Consider the following 19,355-nt stretch of genomic DNA (forward strand, 5'->3'; position numbering starts at 1 on the left):
ATAGAGGGAAATTTTCTTAAGTGTCAGCGTTAAAGAGTTGAAAGCAAATTTTGATTTAATGGCACAAGTAAACCCCTCTGCATTCATTTTCTATTGTCTTCTCTAACTTTACTGTTGGTTGTAAAAAAAGCAAAGATAATTAGTGTTTGAACTGTGGTAATGTAGAAACCAGGACCAGAACTGCAGGTAGAAAATGCTGTTGAACCGCTGAAGCCCTGCATTAGAGAACTCACTGTCTACTCAGAACAAACAAAACACAGAAGTGGAAAACTGAGGCATGGAAAGAAAACAATTTGTTTCACAAGAAACCAGGAAATGAGCTCAGGGCTTATGATTATCATCCTGCATGTTATTTCCAAGCATGCTCTCTCTTTCTCAGAAACAAAAACTGTTAATACCAAATTATTGAAAATAATAGCAATGGCTATGCTAGCTTTATATGGATTTTAATATCAACTGTTCTCTGCTTGCCAACATAATAGTGCCTCAGCAGAAAATGAGAATGATACCTTGTGGCTCAGTCAGTGCAACCCATTATGTGAGTATACCTACATGGAAGTTCTTGATGAACTTGTAGAACAAAAAATAAAAAGTGGATTTAAGGGATCCCTTAACAAATACTATTGGTGGGTGAGAAATGCAAATGCAGAACAGTAAGGCAGACTTGGCTGAATAAATGCTTGACAATTAGGTCAACTTTCTGCAGAAAAAGAATCTTTTTCAACTGCAAAACCCTCACTGGTGGGTTCAAGGAGTCCAATTGTGTTCTCATAGTAGAAGCATTTAAAGCATTGACAACGTTCAAATCAGAAATCCATTTAATAAAATAAGATGGAGATGTTTAAAAGAATTCAGTTTGAAGTTACAATACATAGGCAAATACAAAAGGGTCTCTGAAAGAGTATCTATATCTAGAATGTTATTACAGTTAAGAAAATGTAATTTATATTTGGGTAACTTAGGGTTTTGATGTATTCATGAGAGAAGAAAATCCTTGTCTTTGGGGAATGACAACAGAAGTAGCTTCACCTGTTGCTCTGTGCATAGAGATTTGAATTCTGTACCTCTTTTTGGTATTGGTCTTAGAAAAAACCTTTTGTGCTTTTTCTTTTATCCAAAATGAAAGCCAAATGACTTGGAATTGGGTGTGTAGCTGTCTTAGAAGTTTGTTATTAAATACGTGTTTATTTCAGTAGTAGAGAGTCTAGCTGAAGATTAGAACCAAAAAGAATTCAAATTGAATAAGTAATAATGTTCTTTTATTTATGTTGTAATTTATTTGGGAGAGGGATGGGAGTAGCATGACAGTAGGATATTATGTTCAAAGTTGCCATGGTAATGCAACCTACTACCTGTTGCTAAGACTATGCTGTTGCCGTTATTACTTTTCTTACAGCTCTTAACATTACTGAATGTATCCTTTAGTTTTTAAGCTGTTTGTTACAATTCAGTTTCATTTTTAGGAAAACCAGTAAGTTTTGCCACTTGCCAGCAGGGTTCTATAGTAATAGCAAGGATAGCAAATGCAAGATCCTGATTCTGCTGACATGGCTCCTGTTCTCTAATGCAGGGAAATTTACAAGCTATCAAACCATTTTGGAAGACAAGATTATCGAGACAGTTCAGTGCCCTATCTATATTAATATCCACTTTTCCTGTAAAGTCAGTGATCAGTATGTGGAGATAGAAATGACCCACGAATAACACCATACAAACTCAAGATACAAACAGGTGGTTCCTAGCATTAGAACTTGGAATGGTTATCTCCGCTTTACTAAGAGGATCCTGTCTGCTTCAGAGTGTCCCAGGACCTCTGTTACTGCACCAACTCTGCTGAGCAGCTACAGTATGGTAAGCCTCAAGTCAGCCAGAGTGCTTCCATTTGAGATCACATCAGTGATACTCTCAAGATACCATCAGTCGTATGCATCTGTTCTCCCAGGCTTTCCTTTTCCTCTCTTACTAGTGACTTCAGCGCCTTTACAAAGTGGATGGTTTACTCTTTACAATACACTGCAAGGAAAACATTTACCAAAGTCAAGATGGGTTGTCTAAACCATGCCTTTCAAATATGGAGGTGGTAATAGATGATTTCTGTCTTCTGCACTTAAAATGGTGTATCTATACTAGTCTCCATTCTCTTTCGTTGCATTCTTTTTTTCAAAACCTCTCTCCTGGTTTTAGTTCAATAGCTCCCTATCCTTTCTTGCTAGATAACACTTGTCTATCTTTTTATCTGCGTGTGAAAGACATTGGCTGAATTTTGCAAAAGTTTTACTGGCAAGCTCCTTCCTGTATCTGAATCTCTCATGTCTTCAAAAGGAAAAGTTCCTAATTAAGCAGGCTGTGCAAATTGTCTGTTCTTATGTCCCCCTCAGTCATGTCCTGTGGTTAGCACTTTATGTAAACTCTTATATAAACTTTTGTATTTTATCTAGAAAATACTGAAAGTTAAGTAGATATCATGCAGTAGAATCAAAGAGATAAGTTACTGTGTTTTATCCAGAATGGTCCTCCAATGGCTGTTGCATAACAACTGCGGGGTTTTTTTTAACTGAGCTGCGGGATAGTATCACACTGTACAAGTATACACAGTACATACGAGTTTTGAGGGTGTGCCTACACTGGTGTTAACTGAAGGTGTATGTATCTGTTCTGTTTGTTACCAAATAGTCACAGGGATAATCACAGTGAAAGGCACGCTCACAGGTAAGGGCTTTGGTGTGGTCTCAGTTTTCTGAATACAGTCCTCACAGGTGAGGTCGTAGCCCATTATCAAACTCAAAAACAAGTGAAAGAATTGCCAGTGCAATATAATACATTGACATTTTGGAAACCTACATTTGTTAGCTCACGCAACAGATAGTTGATGTCTGTCCAATCTGGCCACTTTTTCAGTCAGATGTTAGTGTTGCAGGCTCTGCATTTGTTCATGCAAGAGAAAACAGATCTGTGAAGAGGGAAGTGTGTGTGCTGCTTCAATATCAGGGTTTCTGATGACTGCTGTCATCTGGTTCTCAATGGCAGTTTTCTCATCCTCTTGGTTTTTACTTGTCTGCAAGAACTTTTTCCAAAGTCTGCACGTTGGAAGAGCTTTGCCTCAAGATGTGTCAGTTCAGTCTTTTCACCAGTCACTGGTGTCATGATATGGTTAAAGAGAGGATTTCTAGCATGTGAAATACTGTAAAATACTCAATTTAACTTGTTCATTGGACAGTGGCTGTTAAAGGTATGCCTGTGGATCCTAGGGTCTTTCTCTATATCCAGCTAAGACATACCAGGAGAATTCCAGCATTGAGAAGGGTTTTATGAACAGATTGTCAACTTCTCTTTCCCACATTTTACTGATTGGCACAAGGAATGGTGATAGTACTGTTTGGGAGGTTAAGATACAACTGCAGTGTGGATTTTGGTCAATAAGGGAGTGCAGAAATTAGAGCTGGCAGGTGCGGTAAAGAAATCCCAGTAGTTCTTGTTGGACATAAGAGCCACCATTCACTGCAGATCAAAATACTAAGAAAACAGAGGATGCGTGAAATGTCTCATCTGCAGCTGGAAAAGGAATTTTTAATAGCTAAATTTCAAGTAATTGACGAGTAATAAATAAATAAAAATAATTCACAGGGTAGGATCACTACAAGGGAAATTATTTATTTTCTGTGTAAAAAAACTATCAAAACTGATTGACAGTTTCTACATCATCATTTTATCCTCTTTTTGTAAAAAAGGAGACCAGCAATTACTTCCTTTGTGTGGAGCATTTTGAAACAAAACTGCAGAATACACTGGATGAAGTCAATACTTATGAGCTCATTAGGACTGTTAGCAGAAATAGTAGAACCACACAGCATACAGCACAGAAAACCTTACATTTTGGAATGTTTACATGCTTAAAAATTCAGTGCTTACAAATGAATGAAGTGAGGTGGCTGCTTCAGTTTCTCCTGCTGCAAAGGAGCATTGTCCTGAGTCTGTAACCCTTAATCGGTCTCTCTGTGTCTGTTCAGAGGAAATGGTTTTGTTCAGAAGATCTGATGCACATGAGAAATCTTTATAAAATGCCTTCTACAAACAAGAATTTACAGTAACACTTACAGCACTAATACAACAGAATGAAAATAATCCAAACCAGCATGAATCACCATGAACAAGCATTAGATCTCTTCAAATAAAAATATAATTCTGGTAATTCTGGTACTCACTTCTAACATAACTTTTCACTTGAATTTACTACTTTTGCAGGGCAACACTTCTGTCTTTTAGAAAGCTTTCCACTGAAACCAGATTGATGTTTAAAACATTGTCAAATCCTATTCTTTTAGGTCAGAAATCCCAAGCCTTTTCATAGCTGAAATAGTGCAGGACCCATGGGCTCCATGGAGTCCACAAGAGGCCTTACTACTGCTGCTGGGTTTTCCATGAAAGGTTGTCACCCACTGCAGTTTGTACCCTGAACAGTCAACTTAAGAAATGCTGGAATGAAGATTGTAAGAAGGCTTGACTGGAATAAATACTTGTAACCTCTTGTGAATTTGCTGTGGTATTCCCAATTTACCACATGGAGCTGTGTACTAAATAGAATCAATAGTTTGGTGGTTCATCCTAACTTCTGCTGGATGAAGCTACTCTGTTGTTTTGTCACAGCTATGGCCCTGTTTTCTCTCCTAATTTGTTGTGCTTGCTCAGTGAAATTGAATCGTACTCTGTTTCAGGCAGGTTTTGGAGAAGTTGTTTTCCTCGGTGCAGATGGCTCTTTACTCCAGATGTGAAAGGCAGTTAAGAGCTGCCTCATGTTTTTCTTAACCCTTCTGAACCATCTTGAAGTGCCCTTGATGCTATGGCTGCAGTAGTGCCATGGTTCTTGCCCTATAGCTGATTTTCTGTCATGCATGTCAGTCACAGCCCAGGCTCCTTATAGACGTTGCTTTGGTTTATTCGGTTTGTGTTCTTGTCTGTATTAACAGGGACAAAGTAAAATTCAAGAGCACAGCAGGCCCTGGGAGACGTCCCTGCTGGAAGCTCTTGTGGCAGCTTGGCGCCAGTGAGGGTGCAGGCCCTGGTGTTTGCAGCTGCAGACACTCCAGCCTTGCATCTTCAGCCCAGAGGAGTCAAGGAGAACCTGTACCCTGACCATTTCCCTTCACCCTTCTTGTTTCATTTGGGAACACAATGAGCTGTCAAAATTTCCTGCCTTGTTACCACAGAATTCCTTCCTTTTGCTCTAAAAAGGATTATTTATCTAAAACTGCTAATTGCATAAATTGTCAGAATGACTGCTTAGCTTGATTTTTAAGGTGGAGACAAAGAGATGTAAAGGTCTGGTGGACTGATGAAAGTCAGCCTTGAAGTCGTCTGCCAAAGCAAAAAATAACATTGAGTGTCTTGCCATGAATGGCCCTTGCCTCTTGGAAATTAAAAACCCATGTGATAAGTTGTATATTTGGTGCAATCCCTGTTCTTAGTCTCTCTGTTGAGTTTACTTAGATGTAATTAATAGTAATAGGGAAGTATATAAATATTTTCCAAACACATGAGCCAAGAAAAAATGGAGGAAGGGAGGTGTCGTTGTTTTAGCCCACCACCACTTCCTAACTAATCTTTCTCTAATGATGTAGAGAGAGACTAGGTGGCACCTGGTGAAGTATTTTGAAATAACAGATTCATGAGGTAGAGCTGCTTGATAACATCTTTGACTCATCAGAAACTTGCCTTCCCTCAGGATAAAGTTAATAATCATGTAAGAATATAAAGATTTTAGTGGCTTTTTCTAAGTCAGCAGGGATGCAGATTTATTCTGCATACAGATTCCTATAGTGCTAGAGGTAGCCCAAAATTATATTGTCGGTTAAAAAAGTAAATTTTTTTTACATACTAGATGTAAAAGTATGTAAAAATACACAGATAGACAATTGGAATCATCACTAATTTGTTATTACTTCAGTTCCTGGGCTTTGCTAGTTCAGTAAAACTCATTGACATTTCTTACTAATTGCATCAATAGCTCCATTGCTTTCCTTCTCTTTGCTGAAATTGCTTTGAATACTGTACATAAGCATCTAATTTGGCTAGTCTGTAGTTCTGTATGAGACAGCAGCACCGTGTGAGGAAGCTGGGCGAACAGGAACATCCAGGTACCTGGGCCACAGTTGGGACAGAAAAGGTGACAGCAGTGAACTTAATATAAAAAGCTGGAGCTGTTAATACCTGGTATCTCCCAGCATTGTCTTGTTCTCAAGTATCAGTAGTGCTCTTCTGTGTCAAGATCATCAACAAAAATACTTTAGGACCATTCCCAGCATGAATTTTCTAAATATCATGAAGATCATGGAGTGATTGTTCCCAAGCAATAGTTTCCTTTCAGTACACTGTGTTTTCTTCTTATTTTTAGTCTTCAGTTCTTGTACTCATCTCTTGCCTTGTCTTGTACGTTTAGCAAGGTCCATATGGTTGAATTGCACTACACTATTGCTTTCCTTTCCTTTTGTCTAACAGTTAGCTATTTTATTTGAGGTGATTAAGTATCTTGTATGGTCTACTTTTAGAAAGTCCACCTTATGTTTTCTTCCGTGTTACAGTTGTCTACCTACCTTTAGTGTTCTCTTCCTCAAAATTTGGGGTCATACTGTTGAGATCAGAGTTAGGCAATCTTTTTGATACATGACTGGATATGATTTTCTTTTTCTGTAGTACTATGGTACCTCTTTTGATTTGATAGATGTATTATTTCATGCTTAGGAAGAATATCAGTCTTGTTGGTTTTATAGTATCATGCTTTGGGTGTTTTTTCAGATTTTTGGAGTTTGAATTTCTCTTTCTGTTTTTGTTTTTTTTTTTTTTAATGTCTCTGCTGAAATAGTCACAAGTGACATGTTTATCAGTGTGTAACGCAGGGGATTACTTGCAGATTCCTGTTAATTCATTGGTGCCTGCAGAAAAACAAAAGCGTCGGTCAAGGCATGCTCTGAATTCTCACCTGTATTAGTAGCAGGCTCAAGCCTGCCTGATTTTTTTGAGTTTATATAATGTGTACCGTATGCTTGCCATTCTTACTGTTTCTGCACACGTGAGCCAATCTGATGGAGTTACCTGTGGCAGAGAGCAATGCTTTTAAGTCTGGGTGCTGCTTCATGGGCTCTGGCTTGTGGGTGCTGATGAATCTTGCGTAGGTGCTTTACAAACTCTCCAGCTATTTGCTCCACCCTTCTGCTCTTCGGCACAAGGATGGCAGGGGGATGGGTTCATCCACCTTCACTGCCACAATTACACTGCATGTAATTTTGAACTGCTGATGAAGGTAGACCCATGGCATTACCATACCTTTGAAGTGGAACAGCTGAAGAGCAGGTAGAGGTTTGCAGCTCCTGCCCCTGCTGTCAGGAGGGGTAAGTGGGGTCAACAGCAGCTTGAATTGTTTTGGACTGGTTCCTTAGAGTGGTTGGCAAGCAGGAGCTGAGAGCAGGGGACACATGTTCTGTCTCTGGGCACAAAAAAGCAAAGCGCAAGTAAGGGTGGGAGAACCTAGACTTATATTTATAATCAAAAGTGACTGTGTTTGAAATACTCTTAATTTGCATGCACTCTCCTGTGTCTTTCATATCTCTAAGGACCCCTACAGGGCACGGAAGTTTTTCTCCACCTCAAATATTCAACTTAATAATTCTACTTGGCTTTCTTCCCTTAAACATAACTGTAAGCACATTTTAAGTGAACATTAGATAGAAAAAAAATAATAACATTTAACTAGGTCCTTCTTTTATGCTATTAGATGTTTTCTTGTTTTTAAACACAAGCAGCAGAAGCTAGCACTAGCAGCCAAATTCTTAAATTATTGTTGTTTAGATTAGTCAGATGCTATATTTGTATCCCAGAGGAAATGCAATTCAAACTAATTGAAAATTCATACCTTATTGCAGACTTTGAGAGGACTACTGTGTGAGCTGTGTAAGGATGTGCAGTGGGTATGCTTTCAGCACTGTGGTCAGTTTCTGTAGAAGAGGAATTAGTATGGTGAAGAACTAGAGTACGCTAACTAGAATGTCAAAGTCTCCAAACTTCATCTTATTTAAGAATTTTAAATATTTTGGTCTTGCCTGTAAAGAAACAATTACATTGCACTACAAGATACTTAAAATTATGGAAACATAAAAATGACATCTGCTTTCCCACTACTTCCTGTCTACTTAGATAGAGGTTTTGTTAACTTACTCATCCTGAGAAGCATTTTTCTCCATAAATTAGTTTTGCCTATTTCATCAATATTACATGGTAAGTCAAGAACTAGTCAGTGTGATTTGCACAGCAATACTAATTCTTGGTATTGTGTTGGCACTTCATCATCTTTCAATATACATATTAATGCTCCAGAGTAATGCTTATCTGAGAACATCAGGTTTTCACTTACATAAAACAGCTGCAGTGTTTGAGGAGAAGGCTTGCATTTTCCAGAGTGCTCAAAGAGCAGAAAGTGAAACAAAAACAAACAAACAAACAAACCACCCACCCAAGTGCAAAAATATCTTCATAATTTTGGGGGGGGATTTTTTCATCAACTAATGATTTTGGGACCACTGCCACAACTTTGGAGGTCAGTTGGACTGTGGGCCTAGTCCAGGTTTGGGACCTTTGTATGTGAAGGCATGACAGTCAGAGTCCTACCTGTTCTTGCTTAAGAAAAAAAAAGCAGAAGTTTGCACTGTTTGTGAAGCAATGAGAGTCTGCTTGTGGGGCAAGAAGTTGTTCAATAGCATAATGTTGTGGTTTAATCCCAGCCAGCAATGAAGGGGTTTTTGTGTCTTTCTTCTGATAAGAGGATCAGCTGTACTGCTTTACCCAATTACCCAGGGATGTCATGGGAGATGATTTTTTGGACCTTAGTTCTCCCACTGGAGAAGTCTAATGTCGTCACTTTGTCTTAAAAAATAGATCTAGACCAAAACAGCAGAGAAAGGCAGCTGCCCCTTCTAATGTCTCTGGGGATTTTGTGTTTTGCAGGAGATGCACGGGTGAGAGGTCAGACAGGGGTTGTCTCCGAGCGCCGCGGCTCCTACCCATTTATAGACTTCCGTCTTCTTAACAGTAAGTGCAACCCTTCCTTCAGGTCGGTATTTAAATATAAATAAATAAAAATCCACGTTGAAAGTATATGAACCAAACTGTCTCATCTCATACATATCTGTAGCTCAGCTGTCTTCACACAGTCAGCATTAATTCCATTATTTCCACTCAGTGTCTGGCTGTGAAATACTTTGATTGTGTGAATAGTCCATAATGCTCAATCTGTCAAATGTAAATACAGTAAGGCCATGGGGTGTGCTAGGGAAGGAGTGGGGGCAGTTCAGAATTAAAAAGATAAATCTCTGTGTCCTTTAGCCTCTTAGACAACAGTTGGAATAGATTTATGTGAGGCTGTTATCCGGTCATATAGAATTGGCACAGAAGGGGAGCATGTGACAGCACTGACCAGTGGTTTACAATAACATTAATTTTTCCAACAATTAGAACCCAATCCAAAGCCCCGTGGAGTCTTCTCATTGACGTCAATGGATTTTGGGTCAGGCCAGCAGTGAACATCTGTTAAAAATAATCTTAACCTCATTTTGATTGAAGTTATTTTGCCACTGTTGTAAATAAAGGATGGATTGCTGTGCAAGAAAAAGAAAAAAAAATCGAGATGCAGTTGGGTTTTTTTTCACGTGATGGACTCTCTATACTGATGCAAGCTCATTAGTGAGTGTGTAAAAAGTAAAAAGAACAGTGACCACTTAGTTTTGGGCCCTGTAGCGCTGAGCCTGGATGCTGTGTTAACTTCAGTGTTCAGACACAGGCAGATCTCGATGTGTCCTTTTGTACTGCACAAGCAACCTCTGAAAAACAGTTTTTCACTGTCTTCATCAAAACAGACTGGAACTCCAACAGTTTCAGTGCTGACATTTAGGCTTCTAGAAATTGTGCTTTTCGTCAAAGAGCAATTGTCAAACCGAAGTTTGTATTCTCCTTTTTGTACCTCCTTGCGGAAGGCGAAGGGAGGAGGAAGTGGGGAGGGAAGGGAGTTGGGAGGAAGCAAAGTGGGAAGGCTGGCTGGGAGTCAAGAGTAAGGAGGAGCTGGGGAGGGGAGGATTTGGGATCTGATGGGCTGCATTCAGCCATGCTGGTGGGAGTTACTGCCACCCAGCAATGTGCTGCTATCAGTCTTGCTGATTAAAGGTATTTTCTGGGTTGTAAGTCCATCAGAGAGCTTGCTACGGCTGAGGTAAAAAGACATAAAGGGTAAGATGGGTCCATCAGTTTTCCCAGGACAAAGGGAATAACTTACTGGTTGAGCAGAGTTTTGAGTACAATTTAGTTCTGACTTGCCAATGAAAAGCACGAAGAAAAATCAGGTGTAGGTTAGCTGGGAACAGTACTGGTCATGCATGCCCTTGTAAAGACTGAGAGAAAATAAAGCGCTTTTCATTCATGAAGTAGAAGTGAATATATATTAATATTCAAATGTGACAATATTAATTATTTCTTTTTTATTTTGGATACATGCATTTTATATGGAATTCCATTCTTGTATTCTTCCTTCTCCATGGGTAAAGAAACTGAAAACTTTTCCATTTTCCTTCATGGAGAAGGAAGAACATAAGAATGGTTTCAGGTTTTTTTTTCTGGTGATAGTGCTTTCACTTTTAGCCCCTGTAGATGAGTCCTGCCTTCCTCCAGACCCTGCCAGTTTCTGGAAAATGCTGGTGCTGTCTGTGGGCTGTGTAGGGAGGCATCCATGGTGAGGCATGCTCAGCCTTTTATCATGCCAGGAGCAGGGCACTCCACATAGCCCCTCTAAAGGTAACTGCTGAACCTAGTAAGTGGTGCCTCCTTGTGTGTGCACCTCTGGTCCAACAGGGTGGGGCACCTGGGGTTCTATGCTCCCGTGCTCTCTGTCACAGAGACCTCCAGCTTACTCTTTTCACTGCTTTTCTATAATCTGAAATATATCAGTAGGCCTGATCATAATCTCTGTAAGGGAAAGCAGTGATCCTGACTTTGGATTTCCCATAGTTTTTCAAGTTTTTACATATTTACCATTTTCTCTCTAAGAGCAGTGTGGCCTTAAACTTTCAGTGCAAAATGAAGTGAGATTTCTAGATACTTGACTAGTGATTTTGTAGCTGGCAAGTGTGCTGGGCCTGGCTCACTTGGTGACCTGCAAGTAAATGAAGATGCTCAGCGTCAGAGCATGCAGATGTGTTTTGCCAGGAAATAAACAGACTTTTGTAATATGTGCTCATCTACATCTGTCTGTTGAATTCATTTCTGCTGTGCAGAAGTAGCAAAAAACATAAGCAAGTTAAGCAGCAGAAAGCATGGTGCTGCACGTCCTACCAAAAAACAATAGATATAAATGTCACTACTGCACACTTTCTTGAAAAGTACCCAACTAATAATTGCAGTAAAACTTTGTCACCATGTTGCATTTGTTTGGGGGCAGTAACTGGCAGGCAGCAACTGTATACTGAAGGATGTTAGAGTGAGGGAGGGAAGAGGCAGAGGAAATTTTATAATAAATATCCTCAGAGGTCATAAACAAATGCAGCGTAAACATTACTCCAGCTTCTCACTAACAAACTGATCTTAAATAGCGATTGTTCCATTTTGCTTCTGAAATACTGTTCCAAATAATAGTACCAGCCTTGTTTTAAAGTAAGGGAAAACACTGAAGCCCATTCTTGAACAGTTGACATCCATTATGTAAATTCACACGTAAAAAAAAAATACAGGGCATTGATATTTAATGTCATACTAAAGGTTACTTACATGTAACCTTTTTTTAGTGTACTTGCAGATTCAGTCAAATTAGTGGATTTTTCCCTACTTTGTTAAGGGTTAACACTGACGAGACCATATCTTTTGTTTTTTCTGGAATCCTTCAGTAAAGTCACTGTGTAACTTAAGACACCATGAAGTCTTTTTGGATAGGAAAACTTCCTGCACTCTGAAAGTGGGATCTTCTGTAACTCTAATCAAAGCCAACTGGATTAATAATGTTAGCTTCTTGCTGTTTGAGTCTGTGATGCCATCTACACATTCCTCCAGTGACTCTCTGCAGTATACAGAAAGTGTTACTTCACCTTCTCTTTGCCAGGCTGTCCAGACCATGAGGATTTTTCAGAATCCTGTGTTGGGGAGATGCAGGGCTTTAGTGTCTTCCTGTCTTTTCTCTGCCTAGTTGCAGGCTTTCCTAGGCATAGTTGCACTGGTGAGTTTGGGGACTCTTAAGACAACTCTGGAATACCAAACTGAGTGTAAAATACCCCTGTGTCACTGAGAACTCCTTGGTTCTGTTTCCTGAGGAGTGAATGTTTGCCCCAGCCTCTAGAGTTAGTCCTGCAATTTGTGGAGACCCAGGTTCTGTTCTGTGTTGATGGCAGGGAGTCAGAAATTTGGGTAGTAGCTCCTTCAAGCTGCAGCAGCCGCTTCTTGTTGTCAGCCTGGTGTGGAGACCCACTGGAGGCAACTTCACCAGTCCTCCTTCTGTCCTGATAGGGCAGCCAAACCACCTGCTCCCAATGGCCCCTGACATCCCCCAGGGAAAAATAAGCCCTTCATGACAGATGTGAGGCTCCATGTTCACTAGGAGTCTTAATGAACCAATATCAGACTTTACAAACTCCTAAAATAAGAGAGACAAGTTTTTCACAGCCCTATAGGTTTATAGGAAAATAGAGTGCTAGTTTTCTCTTCAATTAATACCGAACAAAACCTCACAAACTTTAGGAAATTTTGACTTTGAACTGAGTAGCTCAAGCTTGAAACTGAACCTGGTGCAGGTTGAAATTGAGATTGGCAGCTCACTGACACTTCTGCATTTCAGTGAATTAAATGAACCTTACTGTGTTCACAGGACAGAAAAGAAGTTCAACTGAATATTTTCAGGGTAATAATTAAGAATTCGAAACACTTCTGCAGTGAAAATTAATCCAATTTTCCTTTTAGCAGAGTATAGTTTGGATTTGAGGAATAAAGGAGCACAGCTATAGTAAGCAATAATTTAGTTCTCTGATTCACAAAGTTGCTCAGTGAGTCATTGAATTAGATCCCACCAGTGACTAATATGCATTGATTTAAGTGGATTTCATTATCTCATTATAAGATTTTTTTTTTTGTGACGGTGATGGTACACTTCTTCATTGCCTTAACTCAAAGTTTGAGGGAATTCCTTGTGATAAATCTGGGCTTGTGGGTAAACATACAGCAGTAAGCAAGAAGACCTCACCCTACTGCAATTATGTTAGATACTTTGTTTTACTGCCAGGTTCAATCAAGTAGAGTAACAAATAAAATAGTTTACAGCTGAGATAAGTAACTTATTATTTACAAGTATGCTTGTCAAGCAAGTCAGAAGACAAGAGGTTCTTAAGACTTAAATTCTCCAGTTCCCATCTTGTTTATGCTAAGCTTTTATCTGGATTAAATTTTGGCTTGCAAATGACAAAATTATTAGCCTTTAATTGACTATATTTAATTCACTTCTTCAGTATTCACTTCAGTATTTATCTATGTAACCTGCAAATTGGAGTCTCTGTACCCAAATGGTGTTACCCAGAGAGATACCTGTTTTCTCACACCTTGCACAACAGGAACACAGGATGGGATCTGAGAATGTGTAAAATGTCAAAACATGTCTGTAGACATTCCAAAGATATGTCTCTGTATTACTTTGGATCTTGGTGTTGTCATGCAGGCAGAAGTTGAGTCCAAAACTCAACTTCTTGGCAAATTAGTTTATTACAGATTATATACTTTTAATTCCAGATGGTGATGAATGGTAATATTAGGTAACTTTCCGTCTCTGTCCTTGATTTGCTGTCTGATCTAAGTCAAGCAAAATACTCTGGTTTTCAGTTTGTTTGCAAATAAAGGGAATTCATCACATACTTTGCAGGCATGTGATGAATTTGGTATTGGAGAAATGAAACATGTTGTCAGGATTAATAAGGGAAGATATGAAGTCATGAAAGTGTCTCCATCTCAAAGAACCAAAGTCTGTGGACATTTGAGTCTGTGGTTTCTGCCTGTCTACAGAAGGGTCTGTTGCAAAATTTATGTTCATTTTTGGGTTTGAATTTTGAACACTCCAGGGCTTTCAGGTAGGGCCCGTCTCCAGGGAAAATAAAACTTAACCACAGCCACCAGCCCAAAACTGAACCATCAAGTAACCCAAACCCAACTGAGTGAGGTTAAAAAGAGTTTGGTTAAGTGCCTTGTTTTGTTGCCTTTGGCTAGAAAAAGAAGTGGGAGTGAGAGATGCCTTTTTAGATATTTCTGACCTAGGTTAAATTAGGACACTAAAAGTCTTGTGAGGAACTTTCAAGGGCTGATTGGATTACTCAGATCCCAGCCCAGCCTGTGGAGATGAGTCCAAAGTTCCAGATGGTTTTTAAATTAGAAAGGCAGAGATCTTAAGAGGTCTGCATTATTTCTATGTAATGCCTCCCCTAGTTCCTCATGGGTAAGCCTATCCAGAAGATACTCATCAACATCCCTAAGACACATAGGCTTCTTAATCCAGTTAGCTTGTTTGAATGGGATGAACATTACCAGAACTGATCAGCCTGTGGCTTTGCTATCAGTTACCTGTTCAAGGAATAGAAATTGGAATCCTCTTAATATTTCAGCCCAGAGATTGTTCTGCTTTCCAGTAACTCCTCACTATATTAAAAAAGCCTTTCTGTCATTGGAAGTCAATCTGGTTCACTCTTTTCATCAAATAACAGCAAGGGGTTTGGTTTTTTGTTGGTTTTTTTTTTTTTTTTTGAGAAAGAGTTTGCATTTTTGTATTTTTCTTACTGTTGTTATATGCAAAATTTAATAACAGAGTTCGAAAAGTATGATCTACTTCCTGTCATTCATGCTCCTTGTTTAGCTTTAATGCCACATTTACAGAAAAATGAAAGCCAAAATATAAAACTGATAGATGCACCTGCCCTCATATGCTAACATAGTACATCATTTTGGTTTATGCATGCTTCAGGAGGACTCAGAACGAACAAAAGATGGCAAAGCAAACAAAAACCCTACATGTGCTTCACACACAATGTCTTAGCAAACACTGATCTGATTACACACATTTATTTTCTGGTACAGACTTGGGATTCAGTTAACTGAAGATGTCCCTTTAAAAGTTGCCAAATGATGCGTGACCGATTCTGCCACCCCACCTTCTTTTCCTTGATTAGAAAAGGGAAAGGATGTACTGAAGATAACACTGAGGATACTTTCCAAATGACCAGAGGAAGACAGAAGGAGGAGAAGGGATCATTAAAATGATAAATGAAAGTTGGGTTTGCTGTTATTACAGGTTATGTTGTTTTTTCTCAGGGGGAGTGAAGGAGGAGAGGATGCACTGTTTCCTGTTGGAGAAACTGTAATCAGCCATGGAACATTTGGAGTTTTAGGAAGAAAAGGTCCTGGCTGCTGTACAAAGATTGAAGTGGCAAAGCAAAAGTTCACAATGAAATGATGATGAGATTGTGACAAAACATAAAATAGCATGCCATTTCCTACGAAATTGGAAGAGGCTTAGTAAAAAGATGCCAAAATGTTTGTTTGCATAAAGATGAAATAAAGGCTTCAAACTGTGATAAGAAACATGTCTAAATTCATCTTAAATTTGGATTTAATCTATTCCTCTTCCTGTTATTATGGCTAATGTTCTGTTACTTCAGTGGTCTTTGAAACCCTAATTTCTCCAGAACTTGTTGTAATAGGATTATTCAGTATGTAAGTAGGATTATCAGCATAATTCTTAAATTCTATATTCTCTTTCAAACAGTATCAAAAAGAATCTTTTTTGGGATGGGGAGGAAACTGCATGACTAGTGTTCTTCAAGATGCCAATAATTGTGCAGGAACTTCATGAGTTGGAAACACAGCTGTTGCAAGCCACCATCACTTCAAGTGATGGTCAAAGAAGAGGAAACTCCAAAGCCAAGGTCACCAGAAAGGTGGTTTCTCGGAATGTCTCCCACCAGCCAGAGAAGCACAAGTACTTCCTCTGTAAACAGGGCTTTGCACTGGTTTTGTACACTTGTGCCTGTGGTTGGAAAACAAAATTTTTACTCAAAAGCAGAAAATTTTAAAGTTCTTTTGCTATTCTTCTAATTTTGTGCTTTTCTCTGATGTATTCAGGTTCCCTCTCTCTTTCTCACAGCTTCTGCCTAATTGGAAAAAAGTTTACCCCTCTAAAGAGAAATAATGCAGTTGCAACCTATATGAACAATGGCAGCTAACAGAGAGCACTTGATCTCTAAAAACAAAATTTATCAGAAGTCAAGGAACAAAGAATACTTTAGATGTTAGAGAAGCAAGTTTAAACAAAGTGTTTATAACACAACTCTTTTGGATTCCATATAGTCTGAGGAAGTCTCATGAGGATTTCTGCATTTACAAAATTTCAGTACAACACTTCTTTATCTGTAGGTATGATATAGTGCAAGGTCTTCGTCTCAGTCTTCTTACTTGCAGTGACCAGTGTATATTCAGAGGATAAAATTGACACAATCTTACTATTTTGGAGTCAATCCTGTTAGTGAGTTTCTTACACCAGCCAGTTAGTTTCTTACAGAGATGACTGAGATGTAGAACTGGGGTATTTATTCATCTGAGCTCCTTGATCCTTCTGCACTAGACTGAAAGCTTTTAAGTGACAGTCCTTCCACATGGGCTTCTGGTGGTTTGTGCATTTTCTCAGGACTTTCTTTAAAACTTCAGTGTTTTCTTTCTGAAGGCTATTTGGACTACAAGGTAAAACATGTCCAGAAGGCCTAGAAAGTGCAGAGAGAAGAGGTTTTCTGTTCTTCTAGTTGACAAGTGCTTTCTCCAAAATTAAAATTTTAAATATTAAGTTTGTCATTCATTTTTAGATCAACTGTGTTAGTTCAACTACCTGTTGTACTAATACTGCTGTTGTCTTTTGGACACTATGATAAATCTGCAATGTAAGAAGATACTAGGAAGGCACAGCAGTTTTTTTCTATCATCAGTGCTAGGCACTCTCCTGTGTAAGAAGAATTCAGCAACCAAGCATGCAATGAATATTCCAAACAAGACTTCAGTAAAGGTGATCTAAATGCATGGAATAGTTTAACATGCAAAAACAAGGACAAACACCAGTTATTCCTCCTAAGTCAATTACATTCCTCTCAGGCTCACAACGAGAAGTTTTCTAACCAGCCATCAAGCCAGGAACCAGTGCGGAAAATTGTAGGACCAGAGACAAATTGTTTCCCAGAGTCCTCACTGTTTGCAGACTGTCCAGACCTCAAGTTGCAGGACTCACCCTCTCACCTTATCTTCCAGATATCCCAGCAGTTTCCCATCAATCCTGCCTGGCTCTTAAGGCATACAGTGGCTGTGTATGAAGTGTCTTTGCATCCTCGGAAGAGGGGAAAGGGTATTATAAATTGTATGAGTCAAAGGCAGCTGCTTGAGGACCTGTTTTATTCTGCACCCTTTAGGAAAGAAGGGGAAAAAAATATTTTCCTTTTCTGAATCAGTTCACTTTTGAAAATTAATAAACCCTTTTTTATCCCCTCATGCTGCTGGGTGACCTGTTTTTTATTGTATGCTGAGGTGCAATAAAATAACAAAAGGCAGTACTGTGAAGAAAAACTCAGAGGCTTTATTTGAATGCATAACAAAGTTTGTTTACTTTGAAAGAACAGTAACAATGTAATAAATGTCTGGTGCAGAGTTAAGTACATCCTTGTCCAAATTTGATTTATGTGATCATTTCTGGATGTTAACTCAACCATTGTTAGCATAACCTCCATCATTTTTATATTCATGCTGCCTGTGGGCACATATTAGCACAGCAGTGTGAAAGAAATATGAAATAAAACTGGTAGCAGTTCCCAGTGCAGGAAGACTCTTTTCCTGAAATAACAGAGGCTGGTGTGTAGTGAGCCATGGATCAATTTAAGGCGAGAAGATCAGTGTAACTGGAGGAGCTGTGTTGAGAGAAAGAAGGCAGCCATTGATTTCTGCAGCTTATTAACCTCTTGAGGGCCATGGGCAGTAATGCAGACATCATCCGTGGTCTGCTGGTGTATGTGTGCGTGATGTGGCTATCAAATTACCTGAAGAAAAATGCAGCCACTTTGGTTGCCTGCTAAAACACAGGAATTATGCTGCGAGCTCAGGCTGCCTGAGCTTTTGAAGGCAGAAGTTGAGCTTTGTGAGGAATGCTTGTACGAACACTTCTGTAAACATGTATGTAATTCATACAAGATGTCTATGTAATTCCTACAATAACTTCGTTCAGTGTACAAAGGAGGGTTTCTGCAACCCCTGTGCTAGGCAGGAGTTTTTTTTTAGGTAAGCAAAACATCCAGAAGTTGCCACAATGAGTAAAGTTAAACACAGTTCTCGAGGGAAGTTTTATGGGTATAAACAAAAGACATTCTTGTTTGTCTTTCATGATCATTTCAAAATTGCACATAATTACTAAATCCTTCCCATGTGAGCTTTGCAGATCATGATCTTCAACCAGATGCTATGGCGTATGTTTCAGTATCCATAGTTCCACAGTTGAAGTTCAGGGATATCTGCAGTAATATTTTTGATTCATTTACTTTGTAATTCAGTTTCACCTGAAGGCACTATATATCACGTGTCATCATCATCAAAATTTTATATTTACAATTTAAATTGAAATTTACAGTTGTCAAAAAGAAGTAGTATGTTCAGCATTTTCCTGTAAGTCATTCACATAAACCCTTAATTCCATCTTAAAGCTGCATCTTGATTTTGTGTCAGCTGATGGATCCCATGTGCTTGGAATGGCTCTTCGCTTCTGGGAGATTCTGATGCAACTGCTGAGCTGAGGGCAGAATTTGAGGTGTTCACTTCTGGCTGCATCGCTTTTTGGCTTTTCTGTTCTAATTAACCTTTTTCTCTCAATTTCATTTAGTTGTGCTTTTCTTTTTTTGTTTGACACTGATCTTGGAAGGGGAAAGAGAAAATGCTCATGAGATTGTACTTGTTTGGGGTGTGCTGTGCTCAGAGAAGGGCAGCGTCTTAGTCCAATTTTATGCAAGATACCATCATAATAAAGTACATTATTGTGTCACAGTAATCTGAGATGGGTCATAGAAATCAGCTGATAAGTCCTGTGATTCAAAGGCAAATCAGTTATTACTGAAATGACCTAAAGGATGTGATTTTGGTATGGTATTCTTTCAAACTGACATCCAGAGTTTGCATGTGGATAGCCTGCAGTGCTGGATTCAGGCTGTTCTGTCAAGAGCCCAGTTTTTTGAAAATATGTTTGCTACAATTCTTCATCAGTATTATCATTCTTCCCTTATGAATGA

At 39.0% G+C, this 19,355-nt stretch overlaps 1 protein-coding gene across 5 annotated transcripts in view; it reads left to right on the forward strand.

Annotated features, from left to right (window-relative positions):
- The window catches only part of PDE7B (phosphodiesterase 7B), a 169,605-nt gene that overhangs the window by 122,531 nt on the left and 27,719 nt on the right, over positions 1-19,355 (forward strand). For all 5 annotated transcript variants that reach the window (XM_066178916.1, XM_066178917.1, XM_066178914.1 and 2 more), the window contains one exon: positions 8,992-9,075. In XM_066178916.1, coding sequence (XP_066035013.1) covers positions 8,992-9,075 — 84 coding nt within the window. The remainder of the gene's footprint in view (positions 1-8,991; positions 9,076-19,355) is intronic.

The sequence above is a fragment of the Chamaea fasciata genome, unplaced genomic scaffold, assembly GCF_029207755.1.
Source record: "Chamaea fasciata isolate MVZ Bird 193981 ecotype frontalis unplaced genomic scaffold, bChaFas1.0.hap1 SCAF_3, whole genome shotgun sequence".
Classification (NCBI taxonomy): domain Eukaryota; kingdom Metazoa; phylum Chordata; class Aves; order Passeriformes; family Sylviidae; genus Chamaea; species Chamaea fasciata.